At 33.1% G+C, this 26,329-nt stretch overlaps 2 protein-coding genes across 5 annotated transcripts; both read right to left on the reverse strand.

Moving 5' to 3' along the window:
* Positions 1 to 787: 787 nt before the first annotated feature.
* Positions 788 to 4,368, reverse strand: LOC100499648 (protein kinase-like protein). Of its 2 annotated transcripts, XM_014762519.3 has the most exons (6): positions 3,954 to 4,368; positions 2,922 to 3,112; positions 2,511 to 2,700; positions 2,032 to 2,423; positions 1,175 to 1,434; positions 788 to 1,143 (listed from the first exon to the last, which is right to left on the reverse strand). In XM_014762519.3, exons 1-6 carry the CDS (start codon positions 4,063 to 4,065, stop codon positions 1,014 to 1,016), a joined length of 1,275 nt encoding a protein of 424 aa, XP_014618005.1. In that variant the 5' UTR covers positions 4,066 to 4,368; the 3' UTR covers positions 788 to 1,013. The 2 variants fall into 2 exon arrangements, with proteins under 2 accessions (XP_014618005.1, NP_001237717.1); NM_001250788.1 differs by lacking the exon at positions 788 to 1,143 and having other exon boundaries at positions 1,168 to 1,434; positions 3,954 to 4,065.
* An 8,605-nt stretch (positions 4,369 to 12,973) lies between these two features.
* On the reverse strand, positions 12,974 to 24,805 carry LOC100806454 (two-component response regulator-like APRR7). Of its 3 annotated transcripts, XM_003536929.5 has the most exons (10): positions 24,516 to 24,755; positions 24,288 to 24,401; positions 23,596 to 23,918; positions 22,605 to 22,766; positions 22,360 to 22,493; positions 21,454 to 21,615; positions 18,920 to 19,100; positions 17,499 to 17,865; positions 16,596 to 17,409; positions 12,974 to 13,308 (listed from the first exon to the last, which is right to left on the reverse strand). In XM_003536929.5, the coding sequence occupies exons 3-10, from the start codon at positions 23,906 to 23,908 to the stop codon at positions 13,198 to 13,200; spliced, it is 2,244 nt and encodes a 747-aa protein (XP_003536977.1). In that variant the 5' UTR covers positions 23,909 to 23,918; positions 24,288 to 24,401; positions 24,516 to 24,755; the 3' UTR covers positions 12,974 to 13,197. The 3 variants fall into 3 exon arrangements, with proteins under 3 accessions (XP_003536977.1, XP_006588745.1, XP_006588746.1); XM_006588682.4 differs by having other exon boundaries at positions 23,596 to 24,401; positions 24,516 to 24,805; XM_006588683.4 differs by having other exon boundaries at positions 17,499 to 17,853; positions 23,596 to 24,401; positions 24,516 to 24,756.
* Between the last annotated feature and the right edge of the window lie 1,524 nt (positions 24,806 to 26,329).

Consider the following 26,329-nt stretch of genomic DNA (forward strand, 5'->3'; position numbering starts at 1 on the left):
CCATGTTATACACTAAATCAAAATTTTCATTCATCAAACGTTACATTCTTTCTTTTTTTACGAATCAAACTTACATTCTTTTTATAAAAGTATTTCAGAAAAAAAAAAAATAAAGGATAATTTTCTCCAAAAGTACATCCTCGGCATATAAAAGTATGTTCCGAATAATTGTCCAAATAAGCCATTAGTTATCGTGGTCCAACTTTGTGCTTCATAATTATAAAATATATTAGTGCTAACAGGCTAATAACACTTTAAACTTTAAAGGAGTCATGATGCCTCAGCACATTGGTTTACATGACTAATACTTACTGGAACTTCTCTCCAACAAAATCCCATAAATAAAATGAGTATTATCCAGGTTCCACGTTAAATGGGTTTCAGGTCCCACGCACTTCGTTTGCCATTTCAGCGTCGTGTGGTTTATTTATTGGGATGTAATGGGAGAGAATATAAATTGTATCTATGTTCTTGCAGTGTCCGATATCCTTGCAAGAGTTAGTACTTCTTTTGTTCAATCTAAATTTTTAAGCACTGAAATTTATGTTAACTTAAAATGTGTCATCATTTTAGGTGATATTATTGATAAGATAAGCCTTGAAAAGTCGAAGTTTATTACAACATTAAATCATCATAAGCCTGCACATGCAAATTCAATGATACTCAGGTTCAAGTATTGTGTAATGAAAATGCGTTCATGAACAATTGCGAGGCAAATTCTGTACACGACAATATAAACTTCTAAACAAGATGAAAGTGGGACATAACACTATATATGCATACTTTCTTGGTTGAAAAAGCCAAATTTTATAGAGCTTCATAACTATACAAACACCCAGGACAAGAAGAATAGACAACTATAAAATGTTGGTACACCAGTAAGACAAAAGGAACATGAATAATGAATCCAGCAATTTGCTTTTAAATAGAAACTAACAAAAGGAAGAGGATATACTATCTTGGCTCCAAATGGAAATAGGAGCAGTTCTGTGCACCAGAGGTAGAACAAAATTTTACAAAACATTTTTAGCAACTATGCTCTGAAGAAAGATCACCACCATAAGACAACTGGTATTATGATCTACAAATCTATAACTTGCAGTGTGTTGTAAGATGTTTGAAATTTGCACCAGAATATCATATAGCTAACAAACATTCAGCTCCATATCAATATCCCCTCTTGGATCTTGGAGGAGTACCAGGAGCAAGGCGAGAGCTTTGTACTGTCTGTGTATTTGGGTCATATTTTTGCAAAGCAAGGTAACTCAAAGCTGTGACAACATCAGCTATAACTGGACGCATATTGGCCTGCTCCTGAACACACATTGCTGCAACAGCAAGGGCCTGGTATAGTCCTCTTGAAGGATATTGACCTTGGAGCATTGGATCAGCCATTTGCGAAAATTTTCTTCGATCTTTAAACAATGGTCTGGCCTGCAATTTAATCAAATTACTTAAATAAGGAGCAAGCAAGGACATAATATCACAATTGAATATGCTAAAGCCAGTCGATAAGTTTATGGGATATGCAGAACTTTGAGTAACTTCAACATCACAGTAAACGGAATTTCATTGTATGAGAAGAATTTATTGTGAAGGGAATAAAATAAAGAGGGAATCAGAAAGACTCCCAAAAGAAAGGAAAAGCCAAAAAAAATATCAACTGATAGGACTTTTGAATTACCATGACAGTAATTTCCTCTCAAAAGCAGTTAAATCATTAATTATATACCATGTTTTGTTACTTTTAATTAAGACATAACTGAGAAATATTAACTATTTGAGTGGAAATGATTTCTTTTCAAAAATTCTCACTCAAGTCCAATTATGCATGTAAAATTTTCCAAGCATGGCCAATTCATATTGAAATACTTACCTCCCCTTGTTTAATCCACACAACACTATCTTTTGACTATTACTATGCAAATGAAGCTATCCAGAATGAAATATTAGATGATCCATTATTCAGCTTTCCTTCTAATAAATCATCAGTCATACCTATGAGATGAGATAACAGTATGACTTTCTTACCCATGCAACAAGATTCTGCTCTCCTGCAGCTTTTGAATTGTCAATTGCTTTCCTTCCAGTAATTATTTCCAGAAGAACAACACCAAAGCTATAAACATCTGATTTCAGAGTCAGTTGCCCGGTCATTGCATACTCTGGAGCACAATATCCATAGGTTCCCATAACCCTTGTTGATACATGGGTGTTTTCCCCCACTGGACCAAGTTTGGCCAGACCAAAATCAGATAACTTTGGATGATATCCTTCACCAAGCAAAATGTTGGAGCACTTTAAATCTCGGTATATGACAGGAGGATTAGCTTTGTCATGCAAATATTCCAATCCTCTTGCAGCCCCAGCAGCTATTTTCATCCTTGTGTTCCAGTCAAGTTCTTTCTTGCCAGGAGAAATATCTGCATATTAAACATTAATTACCATTATTAGAAGACAATACATAAAGAATTGAAAAGAGATAGCATGCAAATCTGTAATACAAATACCATGTAAGTGGTCTTCCAAGGATCCTAAAGACATAAATTCATAAACTAAAAGCCTTTGATCCCCATCAGCACAATAACCAATCAGGTTGACAAGGTTAGGGTGGTGAAGAAGACTTAACATCAACACTTCAACAAGGAATTCTCTATTCCCTTGTAGTCCATTTCGGTCAAGTTGTTTAATTGCGACAATCTACATTCAACATTAGAAAGCATGAAATGTGTGGCCAAATCAAACTACACAAATTTAAACCTCATTACCATGCTGCCAAAACTCATAAGATGTTACTCTGGCTGTCAGAAAGCAACATGGATGAGGGAGACATGATGAATAACAAGCAAAAAAGAAGCATCATTTCCCTTAAACTTTCACCTACTCTTCGTAAACACAGAAATAATGAGAAACAGACTCACCTGATTAATATTTTCCAAACGCCCCTTGTATACTCTGCCAAAGCCTCCCTCACCCAAAAGACATTCGGCTTTGAAGTTTCTAGTTGCAGTTGCCAATTCACGGAATGAGAATGTCTGTGCAGCAATGTGCTCAGGGTTTCCATTTTTGGAGGACTCTTTGGAATTCATGGATGAATTCCTCTTCAATTTCCCTGCATTCCATTCCAAAGACTTATTTAAGTGGGAAGAAGCACAAATTAAAGCAGCTTTAGATTTAACATCCAAAACCAACCCATGTTGCTTCAGAGTCTAGGATTCAAAAAGTACTCATTTTCAAATTCCCAGAAAAAGAATCACATACTTTGTCTCATAGGATGCATCATTTCAAATTACTATCATCAGTAGTACAATTTTAAACTTGATATATATACTTTGTAAACGAAGAAACCATTAAGCTGAAAGAAACAACTCAAATAACAAGGCTAAACTGATACAATAATTTCAGGGAAGTTTATTAACTTGGGCTATTGCATGCTGTGACATAGAGAATTACCAGAACGAATGTCAGTAATACACCAATTAAAGAAATCATTTTTTTCCCCCAAAAAAGCTAACACACAAATTCTTAAATCCAACACAAAAGACCAGCATAAAAGTGTTCTCCTAAGAAGATCCTATAACCATGCATAGCAGATAATTATACATATCTGCTCCACCCTGGGTTTGAAGGAGAAAAACACAAAAAATGAAGTTAAACAAAAGCAGCCATCTTTACCTAGGAAGTTCACTCATCAAGGACTCAATCAGGTCTACCAAATACATAAAAAATTAAAATTCACACAATTCCATTAATTAAAAAACATCCCATATAAAGCTAGAGACAAATTAGCACAGGCAATATTTTTATTATTATTCAACCCCAATTAATCTTCATAAGAAAGAAGCAACAGAAATTGAGGGGAAAACACAACTATCACAAGAGGGGTGTCACTATCACAAACTATTGATGACTTGTTTTAACACCCAACACTACAATTACAGCAACATGGCTACCTGGGGTGGCTTTGATCGGATCAACGAGGCTGTTCTGCGCTTCCATCTTCTCCAATTTCTTCTTCAACTTCTTCTTACTGTTTGAACTTCCAGAACAGGGAATCCAACCCATGTTTCAATTTCTTTTTCCCTCTTCCTTTTTGGCGCAGATAAGATGGTAGCTGAAGAATCAATGGATCACTCAAAATTCACATGAAAAGAGGCCACCTTTGCTCTTTAATATCATCATGAACATCATCGGTAGTCTACGATTGGTTTTCGATTTTCGTAGTATTTTCGAAGAGGAAATTCGTCATTGGCTTATTTTTGGTCGGAAAAACACCATCATTGGCTGAGATGCGCCACACTGGATAAAACTTCTCGCTTACATCCCTTTGACGATGTCGTTTAGGTGTCTACGTACAATAAATAAATTAGGTTTAAATGAGTTTTGGGCTTCTATATAGTTTTTTTATCCTTGCATTTTAAAAGTTTAGGGTCATTTGGGATGGTTTTAATTTTCATTTTTAAATATAATTTTTAAAACAAAATACTTATGCATTTATTTATCTTCAAAATCATTTAAAAAAAATATTTTTGAGTTTGGTTTTTAATTTTTAAAAGAACACATTTTCGTTGCATTTGACAATAAGATCATTATTCCCCTCGACATCAATATTCACATTATAGATATTGTTGTCATCACCTCTACTACTATTGATATTATTATTTATTGTTGATATCAATATTGACATTATTGATATTGTTATCATCACATCTACTATTATTGATGTTATTATTTGTTGTTGGCATCCACGTTATTATTGTTATTACTAGCCTATTATTATTACATAAATATATCCTTAAATTAATTTTAATAAGGTAGGAAACTTTTGAATTGAATTTACTTTAAAAATTAGAAGAAGAAAAACTAAAACTAAAACTAATTTTTAAAAACTCAAAATTAGTTAAAGCTTTTAAAAAGTTTTAAACATACAACCAAAAATCTCCCCAAACGATTTTTGTCCTATAATTGTATTTTCTTTTATTACTAATAATATGCCATCTATGTTCTCTTTAAGAGGTAACCAATAACTACAAACCAATGTGTGATATATTATAAAGATAAAAACTTAGGAGGAATGAAATAATAGAAATCTAAGCCTAACAAAATGTAACTATTAGAGCTATAAATCAAACTTGTACACTCTATTTTATAGGATAAAGAAATGGAAATTAGAAAAATAGAGTAGAAAGAAATTAAAAAAAGGAAATAAAGGTTAATTTTAAATAAGAATATGTGTTGCTTGGATTGATAAAAATTGGGGTGAGAAGAAAGAATATTTTTTTTTTTACTTGTTTAGTTGGATTAAAAAAGTGGAGAAAAAAATTCGGTGAATTTAGATTAAAAAAAACCTTTCAATATTAGGATAGTAAACATACACATTGAAAATAATACAAAATCTCATTAACCATTTAGCATGGTCTTAATATGGTTTGGAATATTGGTTTTAAAATGTCATTTGTGAATCAGATTGCAAAAATGCTTTGTCTCTCATTTTGCATGGTTTTCATCAACTTCATCAGTATGCAACTTTGATTAGAAGGATGCAATTTTCATGCAATACTCATGATAATTGTCTTTTCTAACATGTTTTCTATCTATATAATGCATGCATAGAATGGTTGGCTAATACTAAAGCTTCTACTAATGAGATTTTTGTTACTTGGGATGTTTCCCTAGCTTAGCTTGCTTATGCTGTCCTAATTGATGCTTTAAGGGTTGTTAGGAGAGATGGAATTAGGTCAAGCCATTCCTTAGGGGCTTTTGGTTTAGCCTATATCAAACGCAGGTCAATTCATACTTTTTTGCAAATAAACTAGACTTAAGCTTTTATAAAAAACTATTTTTTGTTAGAAATGTTAAATTCAAGCCTTTCAAAAAGTCTTTTAGTCCTAACATGTATCCTATATAAGTAAATATAAATAATATTTTTATTGGTAAACTATTATATTAATTTTTATCTAATGTATAAAATTTATATATATTTTGTTTTAAATATCAAGTATGTTAACCTACCTAAAAAGTCAAGCCTACAAGCTTATTATTGGATAAATTTTTGCCATATTTAGAGGTTTTATTGCAACATATACATTTAAATAAGTTATGATATATATTAGATTAAACTTTAAAAATGGGCTTATATCATTATACAAAGTAAAACCCGACTCTTATAAAGTCTAACAAGTTTTTTTTTCTCTTTTGTCATATATTTTGAGTAGTTTGATGTGATTTTAATCTTCATAGTTTATAGTCTATTTTATGTATAAAAAAATATCTCATTATCCTATCAATCGATTTAGATCAAGATGGGTCAAATTTATATAAAAGATTTCATGTAAAATAACCCTTTAAATAAGTTTGTAGTTCAAATCAAACTTTTAAAAATCATATACCAAACCTTAAAAAAATGTTATGACGAATAACATGTCGATCTTAAATATGGCTATTTGTAGAAAATTAATAATGAGATAACTGAGTAATTATAAAAAATGTTATGACGAATAACATGTCAATCTTAAATATGGCTATTTGTAGAAAATTAATAATGAGATAACTGAGTAATTATAGCCTAGCTTTTGAAGGAGTTATACGATGCAAGTTCAGCTTGTGAGAAATTGAACTCCAACAAAATTTCTCCTTTTGATCCAATTAGTTTATCTCATGCATGTTACCCTACAAGTTCTCATAATCTTGGCAACAATATTAAATCTAATTTAATATTACAAATAGTGATTGTTGAGTGTTATCTAGCAACGCGTTACTATTACCCAAGTTAAAAGATTGAGAGTGATTTAATGTAACATTTTTATGACTAATAATTACGCATAGTTTTTAATATCTAAAGTTAATTATTTCTTAGGGTTTTTAAACAATTACTTTTATGAATTGAGGAAGCATTAACTTACTCAAATTATTTCTCATCCTCATTATTCATCAATTTTCTTGAAATTTAGTAATTATATTTAGTAGTTAATCTTAATTATTAAATTTTAAGAAAATGAATGATTAGAATGGACCCCTCCTCTTAAGAGTTAAATTTAAGATAATTTTTTTTGTGTGTAGGTCATGGGTTGCTATATAATTAAAAAATATTTATTTTGTAATAATTGTTTTAAAAGTCATATATTAAGTTATTCTTAGGGTTTTTTTATGTCATGTTATAGGTCATGTACAATTGAAATTTGTTGACTTAGTTTTTGTCATACTCAGAGTCAGAGGAAGACTGTGATTATTAATTTGTTTGTTTGAGATTAGCTTGCTACAAAAGCAAAAGTTACATCTCTTATGTATATTTTTTTTATTTTAAAACTTCATGCATTTAAATAATCGATCGGGAGTTTCTAAAAGGTGAAAAGAAAAACATAGTGAATAAGTTAATTGTTTTTGTCGGTAAAAGTTAACAAAAATTGTATTTATATAACAAAAAAATTACATAATATTGTAAAAAATCTTAACCTGCATGTCCTCAACTAAAGTTAAACAAATTCTTATCCTATCCGAAATTAGTGTTAATATATGATGTTCTAATGTTGATAAATGTTAGTGTCATTAGAACACTAGTTAAAAAACTAAAGGAGATTTTTTTTACCGGAATGCTTAATTAAAAATGTATTTCATATGATTTTTAATAGTAAATTTTTTAAAAATTTCTTAGCTAATATTATTATAGCACATCAGTTAGCAATATCTTTTTAAAGAAGAATAAGATATTTTAAATATAACTAAATATTGAATCAAGAATTAAATACATAATTTGGTCCAAAGCATCGAAACTTGTGGAGAGTTTTATCAAACAACTGAAGATGTTAATTAGGGAGGTTAAAAAAATTGTTGGACAGTTATAAAAACCTTCTTTTATTTATGTACTGCAATGTAATGCAATGATTGTATTTGGCCACCCTCAAAGTTCAACTTGTAGCAAACGATTGAAGAAGTAGTATTAATTAACAGCTGTGAATCTTCATTCCAATAATTATTATTACAATTAAGGTGGGTCTCGTAAGACCAACTCAAATTTTGTTCCCTTCTAGTCAATAAAAAGTAGCTCTTTGGATAGAAATAAGTTATTATGGCATTTTAATTATTATTTTCAGTCCAGTAAAAAAATTATTATTTTCAGATGAAAGTAAGCAAAAGATAAATAAATTATTAAAGGGACAAGACCAAAGCCCGGATAACGTTCCTATCTAAACTAAAGGAACTTTATTAAATGAAACACGTACTATAATTATGTGAAAAAAGAACCCTTGTGTTTCTTATTTCATCCTTTAAATTATTGTTAAAAGAAATTAAAAATATGGATGGGGCCTGAGGTTTGAAAATCAACTGCAGGAGGCAGCTGATAGCCTGATATGAAGTGAGGGCAATTAATGAGCATAAAGTTATTTAGGTATTTAATAAAACGGAAATGTTGATATGTACAAAAGTTTTTTCCTAAAATTTGCACGAAAAGTGTATCCTATCAAAAAATATTTCATTTACTTTCTAGTTTTTTAATTAATATTTATTTTTAAAAAATTGTAACCGTTCATATACGAATTCATGCATTTAGTGCAAAATAGCATTGCTCTTAATAAAAATATAATACTCCTGTTTCTTATATACTAAACATGTCCATCAATTGGTGCAGATTATTTTAATTTAATCAAAGATCTTGAATTTAAGTTTAAGATATGTAGTTGGTTCTATCAACTCGAACAATATTTTCTAATAGTTTAGTAATTTCATTTTTAATACTATTATAATATTAGGTTATCGTGAAAACTTTGGGTATTTAATAAAATTTCTGAATCCAATATAGAAGAAAATTTTCGCTTTAACCTTATATTTTTTTGTTCATACCATTTTTATTCTTACCCAGACTGTTTTCGTTTAATAGATATCGTTTTACAACAACAAAAAAAAAAGACTAAAAAAAAGCTGTGCATAAAACATTTTCTTATTTAAAAAAATAGTTGAAGAAAGTAATAAAAACAGTTTTTTAGGGAAGTGACATCCTTTACATCTTAAAAGTTTACGAAGGAATTAAAAAAAATTATATTTATTGAAGGATAATTTTAAAAAAATGTATATAATAAATAGAATAATTATTTTTATTAGTAGTCGTGGTTTCCACTTTCAAGTGGTTAATCTTTGCGTGATAATCTCGGACACGTTATATTATTTCCTTTCTACGAACCGTTAATTTGTTCATAGACGGTCAAGATTTTCCAGATTTCATGCACAAACATACGTACAAATTAGCGATCATCAATCTTTTGTTTGTTTGCTTTGCTATAATGACGTCAAAGTTTAAATTTATAAGCTTGTATAAATCACTCAAGCCCCTTATCATGAACGGACTTTTAGTTTCGGTTTAATCTAAATCTTTTGGTAAAATTATAAATTTGATTCCTTTATTTGTCTTAAAATTATAAAATTAATTTTTTTATAATTTAATTTACGAATTTAGTTCTCAGACTTTTTCAATCTCATTATATCAATTATTAATTCTGAAATTGGACATTAATTGTAACTTGTTAATATTGATCACCATGTGTCGTGCTTTTATTGGATGTTAACCATTAAATGTCGAATGTTTATTGGATGTTAATTTTGTATATCTAATTAACGTTAACCTCTAATAAAATTAGATGTGACGGTCAAAGTTTAATCTCAGGATTGTAGACTGAATTAACAGGATTAAAAAAATCTAAGACAAATAGGAAATCAAAAATCGAATTAACGTCAACCTCCCATAAAATTGAAATATTACATTAGTGAATTAAATTATAGAAAAATAAAAATTAAATTATTCGTGAATTAAATTATAAAAAAACAAAAATTAAATTCTGAGACAAATAGGAAACCAAATTTTAAATTTTGCGTAAATGTTTCTATTATAATTTTATAAGTTCAATCTCATGACACATGCAGCAACAAACCTACCTTGTGCAACGTGGAGCCGCATGCCTTCAGTTAATTAAAATAATAATAACAATACTATTACAGTGTTAGGTTATCATTTAAATTTTATGGTTTTTAACTGTCTCTATTTAATTTTTTTTTTCGCATTTGACCTGAGACTAAGAATCACATATAAATTGGTCCAAATCATAAATACAAATGTTTCCAAACAATGTAATAATTTCTTCTTCTCCACATTAAATAAGGGTCGTCCTAGGCTCCTACCTGGTTAAGTACTTCATAGTACCCGCCTAGTTTAGTGTGTAGTGGACAAGTGGGTTGTTATCCTTACAGTTAATCACAAATTAGCACAAAAGCATCACTTTGTCTATTAAATAGACTGTTAACCGATGTTTGCCCTGGCTACAAATATACTTTATTCATTATTAATTATATGAAAATTAAAGTGAGAAATTTTTTAGTTGAACTGCCCGATACTGAAAGGAACTTCAACAAAACTGAATCAGTCTCTATTTGAATCAAAATTATTTATTAACTTTAATTCTTCGAAAAAATAAAACCAATAAAATTTTGAAGACAAAACTGTATAAACTCTGGACGAATAAGGAATTAATTTTCCAGCATGCAAGAGTCGGAGCTTTGCTTTATCTTTGTTTTCTGGTTTGATTGTGAGGCATGAAAACTTACATCCAACAGAATGATTTAATGTTGTTTGTTTTTCTTAGTATGATTTGAAGAATTGAAGTGCACAACACATGCCTTGTCCACAGAAATACATACACAATGCACTATGTGTCGATATTTTTTTAAAGGAATAAAAAGGTACCAAGGATAGAAGTTACGCCAGCAGATGATAATTTAGCACGCTAGAGATTAGTCTATAGACCAAAGTCATGTCCCTTTCCTTTACCTGAATTTGTCACTTGCACGCGACCAGTCAAAATCGAAGATAAGAGACATTCATATTGCTACTCTTTATTTCAGTGATTTTTTTGTACTTGTAATTTCCTTGCATAGTAAATTTCCTGTTCAAATCGCATTTTCCATTGCCTAACATTCACTGTTTCTTTTCCAAGAGCGTGCTTGATCAATTTTGGCTACATACCCTTTTGACAAATAGACATATATTTGATAGGAAAATCTTAATTGAAGTCTTTAGGACATTGATTAAAAAATTAAAAGGAAAAATATTTTTATTGGAATGTGTAAAATTATGTTATTTATGATTTTTTTTTACGTTTTCTTATAATTTTCACATTAAATACTTACTTATTTCCTTAACTAATACTCTAAAGACATGGTGAGTTTATTTAATTTATGAAGCCCGGTTTTCTGTCGAGTAAATATTGACCCTAAGGCTCTCTGAAAAATAAATTTCATGTGATGTGGTCATATGCATATATTTGTCAGGATACAACCCAAAAGTACTTACTCCACGACAACTAAAAAAATCAATATTCACGTATGAACTCAACCTAGCTAGTGTTGGAGTGTTTCATACGAATATTGACACATGCTAGCTTACTACAGATTAAGAACGGTTATCTAGTTAGTTCTGCGTCATTATCGTTACCCTTATAGAGCTTGTTTGGGAATCAGTTTGGAAGAACGTTTATACATTCTAACCCATCAAATGGAGAAGGAAAAAATTGTGTCGTTAGTTAGTGTTTATCAGGGTTTAAATGTATCCGAATTATCTGTTTGGTAGGGAGTCCAGTGTTATTGGACGTGGATGCGTGAAACAACTTTTAGTAGTTTTTATATTGATTTGGACATGAATTTGGGTTAAACATAGATCATAAAAGCTAAAGCAAACACGCATTGTATACTATAAACATGCTACCAATTAGTTACGTTAGTTCAGAATCAGTAAAAGTTGATGAAAAGTGGAAGAAATATATAATCACATAGTTGAGTTTCAGGGATAACAGATCATTGTGTGATATGTTAATCAATGCACGAGGAGAGGAATGTTGGTTGTTTCACTAATACTCCCATCAAGAGCCTTTGGAAACACGAAAAGGTGACCTGAAAAAGAACTACCTAGGAAGTGATTAGGGAAAGAAGGTTCGGAGTCAAAGCCATCTCAAGTATCTCAAGTAAGGACTGCCATGAACAAGAGCTTTTTAAAAGCAGTATGCATCATTGTATCTAACAATAAGTAAATATAGAAGCTCAATGATAGTATGATACAAAGTCATGAAGCTCTTTTCTCTTTTTCTTTTTTTTTTTTTCCAAAAGAGACTCTCATCATGAGTTAAACTCATGCATATAAAAATAAGGTCAAATGAATCATTTGATCGTTTATTTTATTTTTTTATTTAATTTGATTTTTTTTACAATTTAGTTATTTATCTTTTAAAAAAATTATTTTCATCATTTATCTTTTTGTTTGTTTGTTCAGTTTAATCATTCGTTCGATCAATTTAAGATTAGCATTGTTAATCATTTCATAACTTTTTTTTGTTAAAAATAAAATAGGAAAATGGGAGAAAACTAAACCAAAAAAGATGATTTTTAAATGATTAACAATGTGAAATCTTAAATAGACAGAATAATCAAATTCAAAAAATAAAAATAAAATAAAGAGTCAATTAAACTTTTTAGAAAGATAAAAAATTAAACTGAAAAAAATAAAAATAAAATATCAAACTAAATTTTTTAAAAGATAAAATATCAAGATGAACCCAAATAAAAAATGACCAAAGAGATCATTTAATCTAAAAATAATAATCAAAGAATAATAATGGCCTATGGGAAAGATTGCTCAAACTAGCACAAGAGTCCTTCGTCCGAGAATTGGGAGATCATAGAAAGTTAATAGAATGTTTTAGATTTCATGTAAACAGATTATGACAGTTTTCACTTTAAAATTTCCTCCGATAAACATGTCTGTCGGGTGTGTTTCTAAACAACCTAGATTTTCACTGCGTGAAATTTGTTTCAACATGTTTATATTCCAGTTCTCATTTTTCTCCATCGAAGATGGTGTGATTTCTTGATCCTGTTCTACCCATACACCAGAGTAACTAGTTGATAATGTGAAAAAGCATTTGATTCAAGCACAAGATCGAGGAAAAAGTAACTTAAATTACAGTAAGTTATCCGAGCATCAATCGGCATAACAATCTCTTTCCACATAAATTGATTCAGGTTCCAAATGAACAAGTTGGAATAACCAGGGTCTTTATACATTAACACAACACACAGAATAATTCCCAAATTCTACATGAAGACTCCTCAACCTTTTTTCGCATATCCCCATCATTATGCCATTGTGGCCAATGCTCTGAATCAGCTATCTGTTGTTGCCTCACTTGCATTTTCGTTAGAGGTCTGTCGCACAAATTGTCCACGAAATCGAGGTCGTTGTTCAGCTAATCTCTTTCTGCTCTGATATCGAACCTAAATTAAAACCATGTTGAGTTAGCTCCCTACGACATATATCATCCTAAAAGGGTAACCGCATGATAATCCTTACTCTACTGGGTTTCATAAATAACTAAACAAATAGTTCAAATCAACAACAAAGTTTAGAACTTGTCAATCTTCCATTCTCCCAAAAGATTAGGGCCTATTTGATTTTTAAAACATTTGTTTTTTATTTTATTTTCTATTTTTTCTAGTAACTGCAGAAGTAATTCCTCTAGTCAATCTCTGTTATGAACTGAAGAACAACTCAATGATTCCTAGCATTCGAGGTCTAGGACCCTCCTAAGAAGAAATGAAGATCTGTTATGAACTGAAGAACAACTCAATGATTCCTAGCATTCGAGGTCTAGGACCCTCCTAAGAAGAAATGAAGATGAGAAAGGAATTCTATTATTTTCTCTGCTTGCTTTCTATTACATGATTCATTCATATATATATATATATAAGTACCAAATGCTAAAAGCTGTTATCCGATTCCAGCACAATCTAACAAGCAACACTAACAGAATTTGGCAAATAACAGAAAAAGCATAAATGGCAGACAGCATATGCTTATGGAGCCAATGAATTCCTGCCAACTCAGCACTGTTGTCGGAATTGGTTATGCAAAATCATTTAGAGATATTGTGGCTTGGTTATCTTCCTCTTGGGCCTTTGGTTTGTGCCTGCTTGCTGTGTATCTGGTTGCTGCTGCTTCATTCCATTCATAACATTCCTTGGCCCATCAAAAACACCTTGTCCTCAAGGTGTTGGGACTTCAAACCATGACTTCCAAAAGTAATACCAGGATCTCAAGGTCTGTCCCGACGAAACTCACTTAGTTTAGCAGCTGCCCATAGTGCAAAAGCAGTTGGTTGGCGCTTGCATGCGACCATGGCAGACCCATAGGACTCACCTACCATCTCAAATAGTGCCATGTCTCTATGTTCCAAAAGATTGTCATGCGGAGCCGCTGCACGACCATAATGAACAACAACACTTAAGAGGTTGTCGAGGGAAACAACGGCACAAGTGTGGTTGAGCTGGTTGAAGACGGAGGACGGCACGTGGGGCACGTGGTGCTTGCTGTTGGCAGCAAGGTGGGGAGCAGGCATGGGTGAGTGGCTTTGTTGCATCGGCACGGGGCATGGAGGCGCAGTCAGCCTGGAAAGCGAAGCCGGTAATGGTGACTGATGAGGGACTTGGTTGCATGGGTGTGAAGCATGGTGGCGGAGTCGGTATGGAAAGCGGAGGCAGCAGTGGTGACTGCACGGAGGAAGATGGGTAGTGGTGGCTGGTTATCGGGATAGGCAGTTTTAGAAGAATGGATCGAGTTTGGATTCAATGGAAGCTTGGGTCTCGGCGAAACGAAGTTGAACTGCAGCAAGTTTGGCCATGGCAGCATCAAGGTGATCCACGCAAGTGGCGGAAAGTTCTGCGTCTGCCATTGAAGGACGGCAGGGAAGGGACAGGTCGGAGGAAGTGTCTATGTGTTGGTGTCCTAGCGTTGTCGTTGGCACTGCAGAATCCATGGAAGGCGGAGTCGGCATGGTCCACACAGTTTGTAGAGCCGTGGTCCCGCACAAGCCTAGCAAGCAGAACCGGGTACTCTCAAAATCAATCCCAAGGGATTGAGCTGGATGTACATAAGGAGAAGGTGTGTGCTGAAATGGAAGGGATGAGTCTGACAGAGGTGGTTGCTGATGCAGGGTAGTGTAGAGAGGATGCAATGGAAAGAGATGGTTTGACGGGTGGTGTGGGCTGGCATGGCAGCCATTGGGAGCTCAATGAAAACACCAATTGTTATGCACTGAAGAACAACTCAATGATTCCTAGCATGAGGTCTAGGACCCTCCTAAGAAGAAATGAAGATGAGAAAGGAATTCTATTATTTTCTCTGCTTGCTTTCTATTACATGATTCATTCATATATATATAAGTACCAAATGCTAAAAGCTGTTATCCGATTCCAGCACATTCTAACAAGCAACACTAACAGAATTTGGCAAATAACAGAAAAAGCATAAATGGCAGACAGCATATGCTTATGGAGCCAATGAATTCCTGCCAACTCAGCACTGTTGTCGGAATTGGTTACGCAAAATCATTTAGAGATATTGTGGCTTGGTTATCTTCCTCTTGGGCCTTTGGTTTGTGCCTGCTTGCTGTGTATCTGGTTGCTGCTGCTTCATTCCATTCATAGCAATCTCCCATTTCTGTTTGTAAAGCTCAAGTGTCTTGGGGTAAATTCCCTTAATACAAGACACTTAAGCTTTACGTACATTTGAGACGTGATTTTTGTGGAAAAACGTCTACTAGAGGAATTACTAGAGCCAAAAATTATTAAAAGGGAATGAAAGATGTGAATGCTTGTAGAAAAACACCAAAGGATGTTAAAGTACAATTAAAGGCAGCCTATGAATGATAAGAAGAAAAAAAAAAGCCAGACTATGAGCAAAAGAAAGGTGAAAAAGACTTATACTTGGAGCGGGTGCAAGAAGATCAAGATGAGGTGCAAGAAATTTCAAGGTTTCAAACTGGAAAAGACCTCTAACATCATCAGCTTAGGCTACTTGTTGCCGAGAAGAAGTTCTTTTTGAAGAATGAAATTCAGTCTAATGTACAATCAAAAACTTTCAAATTAATGCTTGAGGCGGTTGGAAATTATGGTCCTAATTTAAAGGACCCAAGCTATTACGAATTGAGAGTTCCAGTCCTTAGAAAGGAGTTGGAATATACAATGGAATAGCTTCTGAATACATGATTAATAGGAACAATAGGACCTTGATTATTTGTGAAGGGCGTTGATGCTTCTGAATACATGAAGACCAGAGAAAATATTTGAGGTTTCGAATAGCTTTGTTGAGAAAATAGATACATAACTATCTTTCAATTTCTTTTTTTTTTTTGCATTTTTCCTGAAAATTCTGTGTTTGCAGAGGTCAACCATTGAGTGAAGGAGGTATAGTCTCCAATATATCTACAAATAATTTTCAGTTCCTACAATGGACCAGTTTGTTTAAATAATAAACTTATTCGTTAAAAAAAACACTTATTTAAATAAAATAAACAGATTTCTATTTTTTAGTGTAATTGTCTAAACTACTTCTGCTTAAAAAAACAGTTTTCTGCTTATTTTGATAAACAAATCCAATCTGCTTATTAAATAAGCATTTTTTTTAAATCCGCTTATTTTAAAATTGCTTATTTTAAGTTTAAACAAACCGGTCCAATATCATAGTAATAGATAATAAATCACTTAAATAATCTATGGACCGTTACCTTTTTATGAAAGCACCTCTCCCTTCTCTCTTTTCTCTTTTGGCGAAATTTAGTTAAGGCCACTTCCCTTTGAGAAGTCTTGTTTTGATCTACTCTGTTGGCACTTCCACTTCCACTAGCATCACCACTGCCACTATTCCCAGTGAGTCCATTGTTGCTTTCCGTGTTTGTCCCTCCAGCATTAACTGCTGTGCTGCTCCCATTTTGTCCATTGCTTCCATTGTTGCTGCCTGAAACACTTCTATTGATACTGTGGTTTCCAACATTACCTTCAACTAGCACTTCTTCCACGTTTGATGATCCACAATGTGGAGCAGCAGTAGCCATTTTCTTTATAGATTCAGCATCATGATCAGGTGGCAGCTGATGCTTCATGTTGTCAGCAATACAGTTATGGTTTTCACAATGGAGATGGAAGTCCAGAGCTGCAGAATCTTTATGTCTGTCTAGTTTAGGTGGTGCCAGAATTGTTGCCGACATATCTTCAGTATTATTTAAGACAACTTGTTGAGAGGTACAAACAAGGCTGTTTTTTACAGGCTGGAAAGCAGATGTTTGGTACAAACATTTTGTTGTTGATGCCCCTGCTGGCTCACTCATAACTGCAGATTTAGCATAAGCATTATTAGTAGTGGAACCCATATCAATGTTATTGCTAGCACCATTTGAGTTTTGGTTAGGAGGATTGCCGCAAGAATGAGATTGAATATCACGAGATGAATCTTTCTTTGTAACTTCTAAGCTATTATTATAAGGAGAATTGCTTCCAACACATCCAGTGGGAGATTTCTTAGTGTTAGAGGCTGCATTGTACCTGCAGCAAAAGACTTTTAACAATTAAACAGTTATCCATCTTAAAATTAATTATGAACAATACAAAACAATAACACTAAATCATCATACCTTGAGAAAGCAGACTGATCAGAACGTCTTAAAACATTCCGGTCATCCTGAATTGTAATATCAGCATCTTCAACTCCTCTAAGCCTCTTTAAACTGAGCTCAAGAGATGGCAATTCTTCATCATTATTAGTACCTTTATTTTCAATATCTGAGGACTTGGGTTTTTTATTTAGGGCTTCAAATTCTCCACTATGCATCTGAGAATCACAAGTACTAGTAATGGCATCAGACAGTGATAAACCTTTGCACCTTAGCTTGCTAGATTGATTTTCACAATTAAGGTCCAGTTGTCCTCTATTAATTTGCTCACTGAATTTAGAGGGGCCGACATCAGGTGCATTGCTATGTTGAGAACCTGCAGTTTTGACTGGAACCCCATTGATATAGTTGACCATCAAGTCAATATCTCTACTGAGTCAACTTTCATCTCTTCCAAGGAAAAGAATTAAATACAATAAATCATCCCAAAATAATGGTACATGCATTAACATGCATGTGCAATAGGTACATGAAAGCATATATGAAGAGCTGGTCACCCACACTGAGGGAGTCAACTTTGAACATCTCTTTGACATTGTCTAGGTAAAAGAATTAAATACAATAAATCATCCCCAAATAAAGTACATGCATATACATGAATCTGCACTAGGTACATGAATGCATATATGAACAGCTGACCACCCACAGTTAGGGGAGAGATTACACTGTTAATGGAATGAGATCAGTAGGCATGAATTGCAATAAGAAACAAGAAACCGTAATTAAACAAGATTAAACATTTAAATTAAAAAAAAAAGACCCTCTAATGCAGCTGTATGACAGTAACAATGCATTGCAAAGCATGTCGACTAGATGAAACACATATAAATAGGAATTTCACAAATGCATAGGAAAGTGTACTTTGAAATATTATACTAGTATTGGATTCAGGAATTAAACTCATCATTATAGTATTGTCAATTCATAACTCAGGCAACTAGGATAACAAGCAGCACATTGGAAATAATACATTCAGAATCTAAATATCTTTTAGGGTTAAAATAATCATTTGGTCCCTACAGGTGACTTTCATTTATAAATCAATCCTTGTATGGAAAAAAAAACTTAATAAGGAAATATTGGGACTAAAACTTGAGTTTTTTTTATATAGAGACTGATTCCTAAATGAATGTCACCTACAGAGAATTTAACCTATCTTTTAAACAATCAAGTGCTACCAAAATGAAGTTCCTAAAGGCAAACCCAAAAGCAAAGCAACATAGTGAAAACAAGAAAGAAAATATTAAAGACTTACAATTAATACCATGAAAATCTTCAATCAACACACCATAATATTACCATAAACATCATATATGTATTTGGATGATTGAATGAGAAAGAGTTAATGCAGTGACTGGAAGATCAAGGCACTTTGCCCTTACCAAGTTGTTCATTCTGTTCTGCACAATCCTTTGCAGCTAGAGGAACCACCTTGTTCCCACCCATTTCAGCATTGGAGTGAACAACTTGAGCACAGGTACTGTCAGGGCACTCAGCTATTTGATCCCACTGGGAAACTGGTTTATGACTATCAACTTCTACAGCACGTTTGGTCCATGAGCTCTGCAAAAGGAGGTAACAAAGAACTTGTCAAGTAGATTCCGGTTACCAGAATTAGAACATGGTCTCCATACAACAATACTGGAAAGTTGGTCCTAAACCAGTATGCTGATGACTTCTTGTGGTGTTTGCTGTTAAACTGTTTACCTAATTACTAAAACATTTGAATCTAATGTGTCTTAATGAACGATGTGTTAAATTATGAAGTTTTGTAGCTCTTTACTTTTTCATATACTAGGAAGTAATAACAGCATTTCATGTTAGTCTAATAAAACACCACAAACAGAGCCACAGAACTGTAAGAGATGAATGCAAAATGAGGTGTATCTTCGATCATCAGAAAATGTACCCAACAAGAACACACTTCCCCCAGAGTTACAACTCCTATACCAGTCCTCTGTCCAAGTCATGTTATGTCTGCCTCCTCTCTCTAACTCACCTCTTTCCCTATACTCCTCAATCCCATATCAGAATTCTCACTCCCCTGCATAACCACCTGCCATGTTGGCATTCTTTCTCATAGAATAGACACACCATCAGCTGATCCCTCCCCCTCATTCTCATTCAGGGGTCTAACAAAGTCAGACAGCAGCAACTACATGAACCACTTTTTCTGCATTAAATTAGTCAAACAAAGTGTGCCACACTTCCTACTCAATCAACGAATTTTTTTAGAGATTGTAATTTGAAAAATATAAAACTTTCACATTAACAGGTTAGGTTCAAAGTGAACCATTTTTACATGATATACAAAAGATAAACCCAGACAGTTACATAAATCCAAGTTTTCAAAACAAAATAAAATATCAATTCCAAGTTTTCAAAACAGAGTAAATATCAGTATAATTAATTTCTCAGCCATGTACATCAGATCAGTAATTATTTCTCCTCTTATACACATACTCAAATGAAAGGAGTCCCCCTCCTCCTGGATTGTTGCAGAAAACCTACATGAGGCTCAAGGCTATCCGTTAAACTTAGCACCAAAACTGTTATAACTGGACAGCAGAGATAGGAAACAGAAGTGGGTAATTTGAACTGATGAGTAATGAAGAAACCACAGACAGGCAAAATTATACATGTTCATTCACGGGTGAATGATACGGACAACCTTTACCCCCCAGGTAGTTTATGTGTAACATATAGATTCACAAAACACTTTTCTGAGAGTGTGCTAACTTCTAGGGGAAAAAATTAAAAGGATCAAGATTTTTTTTTGTCAATGTCCCTTCTTGCTGGTTTTCATAACAGAATCTTCTTAGTTCTCAGTGGTAGTGAGCAAGTTGCAGCATGCCTAAGCTTCTCTCAGTTTGATTTTTCATATAGAGAGAGAGAGGGAGGGAGGGAGGGAGGGAGGAGGGATCAACTTACACCAAGAGTAACTAAATGACAGATCAGGCAAGAATCCAACTAAATGATGTATGGTAATTCATATCTATTGGAAAAAATCCAAATCTCACATCGGCTAGAGCCTATAGATAGTACCCATATAGAGTATATAAATGAGGGATAATACTCACCTTACAAGCAGATTGTGTAGGGTTAAGTTAGGCCCAAACCCACATTCTAAAATAGTATCAAAGTCTATCCTAGATCCATTAATGGGCCACCTACCATATTATCCACGCACCAAGCCGAAAAAATGTTGGGTGTGAGGGGGTGTATCAGAAAAAACCCAAGTCCAACATTGGCTAGAGATGGTGCCAATTTAAAGTATATAAGTGGGGGACTGCAATTTTTCTGGCATTAGGTTACAGCGATGGCAGACTTGGTGGATCTCCCTTACATGGTGTATTTGGCACCATAGAAATAGGAGTGTTTTCTCAAATGAAAGCTTCAATAGTAACAAATTGATGGAGGATGCTCTATTCTTCTGCTGGACCTGGCTAAAAAACTTGGAAAAAGGATTTGACATCCCATTCCACTACTGGTCCAGTCAAATCAGGGATGGGTTTTGTAATCAGGGGGGGATTAGCATATAGATGTTGTGTAGTTGGGCGCCAAGCTTACAGTCAGATCTATGGTTACTTAATTCTTGCTGTATAGCTTGTATTAGGACAGCATAGCTCTGCATAATATGGTGCTAGGTTGTATATACAACAGTAGCCCTTGTACTGATATTATTACTATATATATTATAATCTTACTTTTGCTGATAAAAAAAAAAAAAGCCGGTTAGAGTAAGGCCTAAACGGCTAAACCCACATTCTAAGAATATCCTTATAAAAGTTTTACAATATGAATTACCAAATTAACAAATAAAAGACACCCACGAAACCTAGCTTTAACAGTAAGGCCTGTTTAATCTATGCACGAGAGCTTTTCAAACAAAACATCACAAATACAGAAGTTATACCTGAGTGCCACTACCATTGTCACTTCCATCCACATTATTCAGGCCTATACTTTCATTATCATCTTCGTCATTGCTTCCAGAATTATTATCAGACTTCTCAAGACTCTTTGATTTTATAGACTTCTGGGTTTGTGTGCCACTTTCACTGCCACTCCCACTAGACTGTAGGGAAAGAAAAAAAAATAATAGTCATAATTGGCAAAGTAACTGAAGGCTCACATCATATCAAACAAATAATTTTAAGCATGAAGGAAGATATCACAAATCTGCATTGGCATTGAGCAACATTCCATCCACATTTAATAATAATAATAATAATAATAATAACAATAATAATCAGTGGTTCTCACATATACATCAATCCTATAATAATATTATGATACCTCAGGAGAGGTTTGTTACATGGTATCAAGCAAGATTCCCGGGAATGTAGACTTGGAAATATCACAATCCCAAGTTTGGTAAAACTTTTGTAAAAACACTCCCAGTAGTGGTTGATTCCCAGGAATGTAAAATACTCATAATTGTCTTGCTTCTTATTACCATGGAGAAGAATGGGTATATTGGACTCCTATGGAAATAAAAGTTATTTACTGTAATAGCTAGCTGCCTATCCCCATTTCATTCTACCACATTTCTATTTTTACTTTTATTTTTTAGTTAAATAAATTTACTTTTTTCTGAAATTACTATTGTCAAACAAACATGTTCATGGCAATAATATTCCCAGGCATAATACTCTAGGGAAAGTGATTCCCGGGAATAAAATTTCATACCTTGGAACAAACACCCAATTAGATAGCAAAGGCAACAAACTGCTTATAAGTTATATTGTCATACATATTATTGGCCAGAAAAGGAAAAAGAAAGTACAATGTCAGGAAAGAAAAATTCAAGTCAGCTTACACTGTGACATCTTCTCCAAACATGCTGCCACAGGTTTTTAAGCTCATTCTTCCGTATGGGTTTAACTAGAAAGTCAACAGCACCCTTTGACAAACACTTAAAGACTAAACCCATAGAATCATGAGATGACATCACTGCAGACCAATCCCATTAGAAGCCATAGAAAAGAGTAGCTCTCTTGCAGCATGAGATGAGAAAAAGAAATGCTTCAAACCAAACATATATAAGCAGTTGGAAAAACTTACTAACTACTGGAATATTTTTGCGGGTTTTGTGGCCCATAATCTTGTATAGAAGTCCAATGCCTGATAAGCCAGGCATTGCCACCTCAGTTAAAACAAGATCAATATGATTGGTTAAATCCTCCAATATCTTCCAAGCTTGCAATCCGTTTGCTGCTTCAATAACTGGAAAATACAAACGCAAATTAAGATCTTATTTAACAATATTAGACTCTTCATGTAGAATTATATTAAAAAAATTAGAAATATTCATAATAGCAATTATAATAATGCCATGGGCAAAATATTTGCTCATAAAGTTAATATATAGATGTTTAAAAACATCACTTTTTCACTGCAAATGGTTACAATGCTCATGATGTTTAAAAACATCACTTTTTCACAATTCTAACCCCCCCCCCCCCCCCCCCCAAGCTGGAACTCACAAGTAATTTCAGAATCTTGGAAAGATCTACTGAAAAGTTGAAGATAGTGCAAGTATTGGAAAATACAATAACTTATTCGAAAGAACAAAAGTGGATGCAGATCGATGCAGGAAACAAATCCTCAGCCAAGCATGCATCTCCAGTAAAACTATTCAACAAGAAACAACATTCATGTGCAGTATGGATTCGGGTACAGGTATCCACTTGTTGAAGGTCATTCGAACTTTTCCTGGAAGTATGGGATGGATTACTTCAGCACTGTAGTGCCTAGTACTCAAAGTTTGGCTTCAGGCATTTTCTCAACCCCTTAAAATTTGAGTAGGTCATTGACCAATTTGCAGATATTATTAAGTCAGACATTTACACACATGAACAATCATCATATCAGCGAGAGAAAGGTAATAATACACCTATCATCTTGGGCATGCACTGGTATGTATAACTAACCAACATACAAAAGGAGGTAAGCAACATAAAATTTGACAATGCAAACAGTAGTTGTTAAAAGGTCAGTGTCCAGACCTAACCAAACAAATAAATAATTCCATTATAAACGGATAAGAACTAACCTTCATAACTACAATTGCGAAGCAGTGCAGTGACAACATGACGGGTAGAGTCATCAATCTCCACAAGCAAGACCTTAAGGGATCTAATATGCAAAAACCTCTCCCAACAAATTATTGCCCCTTGAGGCTGTGGTATATGCTGCTGGACAGAGGAGGACTCCACAGTCCCCCCCTGTTCAACCTTAACTTCTTCAGCAATTCCATTACATTTCACTTCCTCGCATAAACCATGCTCCCCACCAGCAATCTTCTTCCCATCTCGTAAGCGCTGATTCAGTTCTTTCAGCTCTTTGCTGTCGCCATCAACACTCATCTGGACAACCCTTGTCATCCAGAATGCCCAAATTCACAGTGATTATTACAACCCGTTCTCATCCAAAGAAAAACAGCACATGCAATAATCACCAGGAACCCCAACCCAAATGCAACTGCAAATCACTAGATATGCAGTTAAAAGAAAATAGCAAGAACCTATACAACTATACAAGTAAGACAAACAAATGCCCTGACCATATATCCACAGCACTCTAGCAGAGTATCCCTTTCTAAAACCATTCACTTCAAATCCAACCTTAGAAATTATTCAAAACTAACCACGGATCTAGTGCAAATACTAATCCCTACATGAAGTGACTTTCCAAACCCTAAGTAAGCAGAAGAGCTTAACTGAGGACTTCCGAGATTTTACTTACTGAAAATCCAAAACGTCAAAGCAGTAACTGCACACACACAAAAGATCTTTGCTCGAACATGAACATCCAGAACCAGAAACGATGCATCGTATACTTTATGCTAAATCGCTCACACTGCAAAAAAAAAAAAGAAAAAAAAAAAGAAGAAAGAATAGATTTGAATATAGAAACAATATATCCTAATTCCAAATCAAAAACTTCAAAACAAGAGAACAAGACGATGATTACCAGCTCAGAAACTTCATTAATCGCCATTATGGAGTCATTATGAAAACGATTGAAATTACTACATCATAATAGCAATAAATAACAAAAAGAAAACTGCTGTTATTAAAAGTTAAAGCCAAATGGAATTAGGATAAGGATAAACAAACTTGGAAGAAAAAGAATAAAAATCTGCAACTAGGTGATGTGTTTGTGGCGTGGAGTGAGCAAAATCTGAAAAGCACGAGTTTAGGGAAGGGGAGAGAGAGGAGAAAGATATTGGGGTGGGTTCAGACCGCGATGACCTCGTTTGCTGACGTGGACGATGTGGAGGCGTGGAATGTTCTTGACGTGTCACGTTGGAGGAAGATATTTCCACGTCGGCGTCCACGTGGATGAAATCAAAAGGAGGGCGAGTAACGTGAAGGAGAGGATCTTCAAAGATTTGGGGAAGGACACGTGGCGCGATCTCGCTTGGGAAGTTTCTGGCCTTTTGTGGAAACGTCGATGGTAGTATTGTGCAAGTTTTCTACAAGCAATTCTTTTTCGTCAAATGCTAAAAACTCAGATACACAGAAGTAAGATAATTCGGCCAAATAAAATGTCCTCATTTTATTTTTATTGTTCAAATTTAGTCTCAAAATCATGAAGGACAGAGAATCAATCGTCATAGAGTTGTTTTCGTTTAACAAAAGTTTCTGATTGGGATATTTATTATGCAATTCTATTGAATATCTGAAAAGAAATTTTTATTGTTTATAATAACTTTATTTGCCTTATCAGACTTGTTTTCTCTTAATTATACATGTAATTTAAGAAAAATTAATTTTAAATATAAAGTAAATAAAAGACTAAAAATAATAAATAAATAACTAAAATCCAAACAAAAAATAGTAAAAAATTAAAAGTCATAAAAAATTGAAAACTATAAACTTAATTAATTCATTAATTTTTATTACTCGTCTTTCCCTCTCAATATCATTCCTTTTAATTTTTTTAATACCAAGCATACTATTATGGTCTCCACGGTTCATTATAAAAGTATTAGTAAAAAAAAATTAAATATGTTTTTAATTCTTATAATTTAATGTTTTTTTATTTTTCATTCTAACAAAATCATTTTTTATTTTTCATCCTTATAAATTATGTTTATTTTTTTTTCTTTTAGTATTTTAGATAGTATGTTTTTTTTACTGATTAAAGTCTTATATAAAGTGTTAGAAAATCGAAAAATAGAATAAACATGATTTAAAAAAACTATAAATAAAAATAATAATTTTGTAAGGAAAAAAATATTAAATTGCAAAAACTAAAAAAAAAGTGTTTAAACCAAAATAAAAAACCGATGTCAATACTCCAGTACATCTATTTTTGTCACGGTAGTATATAACTTCGATTATCAAGAGAAATAATAGTTCGGAAATTCTCAAAGAAAGTTTAGAAATAATGAGTCATATATATATGTTGCATGTATATTACGTATCAAACATGTTCAGTTTTAAATATGGGGTTTTATTTTCACATAAATTAACCAATTAGAACTCAACTAACCACTTAACGGGTCAAATCTTACTTCAACAGTTCACTAAAAAAGAAACTTACATATGATTAAAATTTGTACCTTTTTTAATATTTAAAATATTAACCACATAATTATTGTTATCTTAACTGGACTTGACCGTTTATAATAATAATAATAATAATAATGATAATGATAATATCTCATTATTATAAGTAAGCTTAATTCATTAAAAGAAAAAAATTAAAATGATTTTGCTTCATCTTTTGCAGAAGAAATTGACTTACAAATCTGTACGAAGTATTTTTTGTCACTTTAA

The sequence above is a fragment of the Glycine max genome, chromosome 10 (assembly GCF_000004515.6).
Source record: "Glycine max cultivar Williams 82 chromosome 10, Glycine_max_v4.0, whole genome shotgun sequence".
Classification (NCBI taxonomy): Eukaryota; Viridiplantae; Streptophyta; class Magnoliopsida; order Fabales; family Fabaceae; genus Glycine; species Glycine max.

Coding starts and splice junctions, on each gene's coding strand:
- LOC100499648 (XM_014762519.3), bottom strand. CDS start 4,065: ATGGGTTGGATTCCCTGTTCTGGAAGTTCAAACAGTAAGAAGAAGTTG. Junction 3,113..3,953: donor TCCGATCAAAGCCACCCCAG/GTAGCCATGTTG, acceptor AATGGAATGCAG/GGAAATTGAAGAGGAATTCA. Junction 1,144..1,174: donor CCTCCAAGATCCAAGAGGGG/ATATTGATATGG, acceptor TGTTTGTTAGCT/ATATGATATTCTGGTGCAAA.
- LOC100806454 (XM_006588682.4), bottom strand. CDS start 23,926: ATGACAAGGGTTGTCCAGATGAGTGTTGATGGCGACAGCAAAGAGCTG. Junction 19,101..21,453: donor ACAATGGTAGTGGCACTCAG/GTATAACTTCTG, acceptor CTCCTTTTGCAG/AGCTCATGGACCAAACGTGC. Junction 17,866..18,919: donor AGAACAGAATGAACAACTTG/GTAAGGGCAAAG, acceptor ATGGGGTTCCAG/TCAAAACTGCAGGTTCTCAA.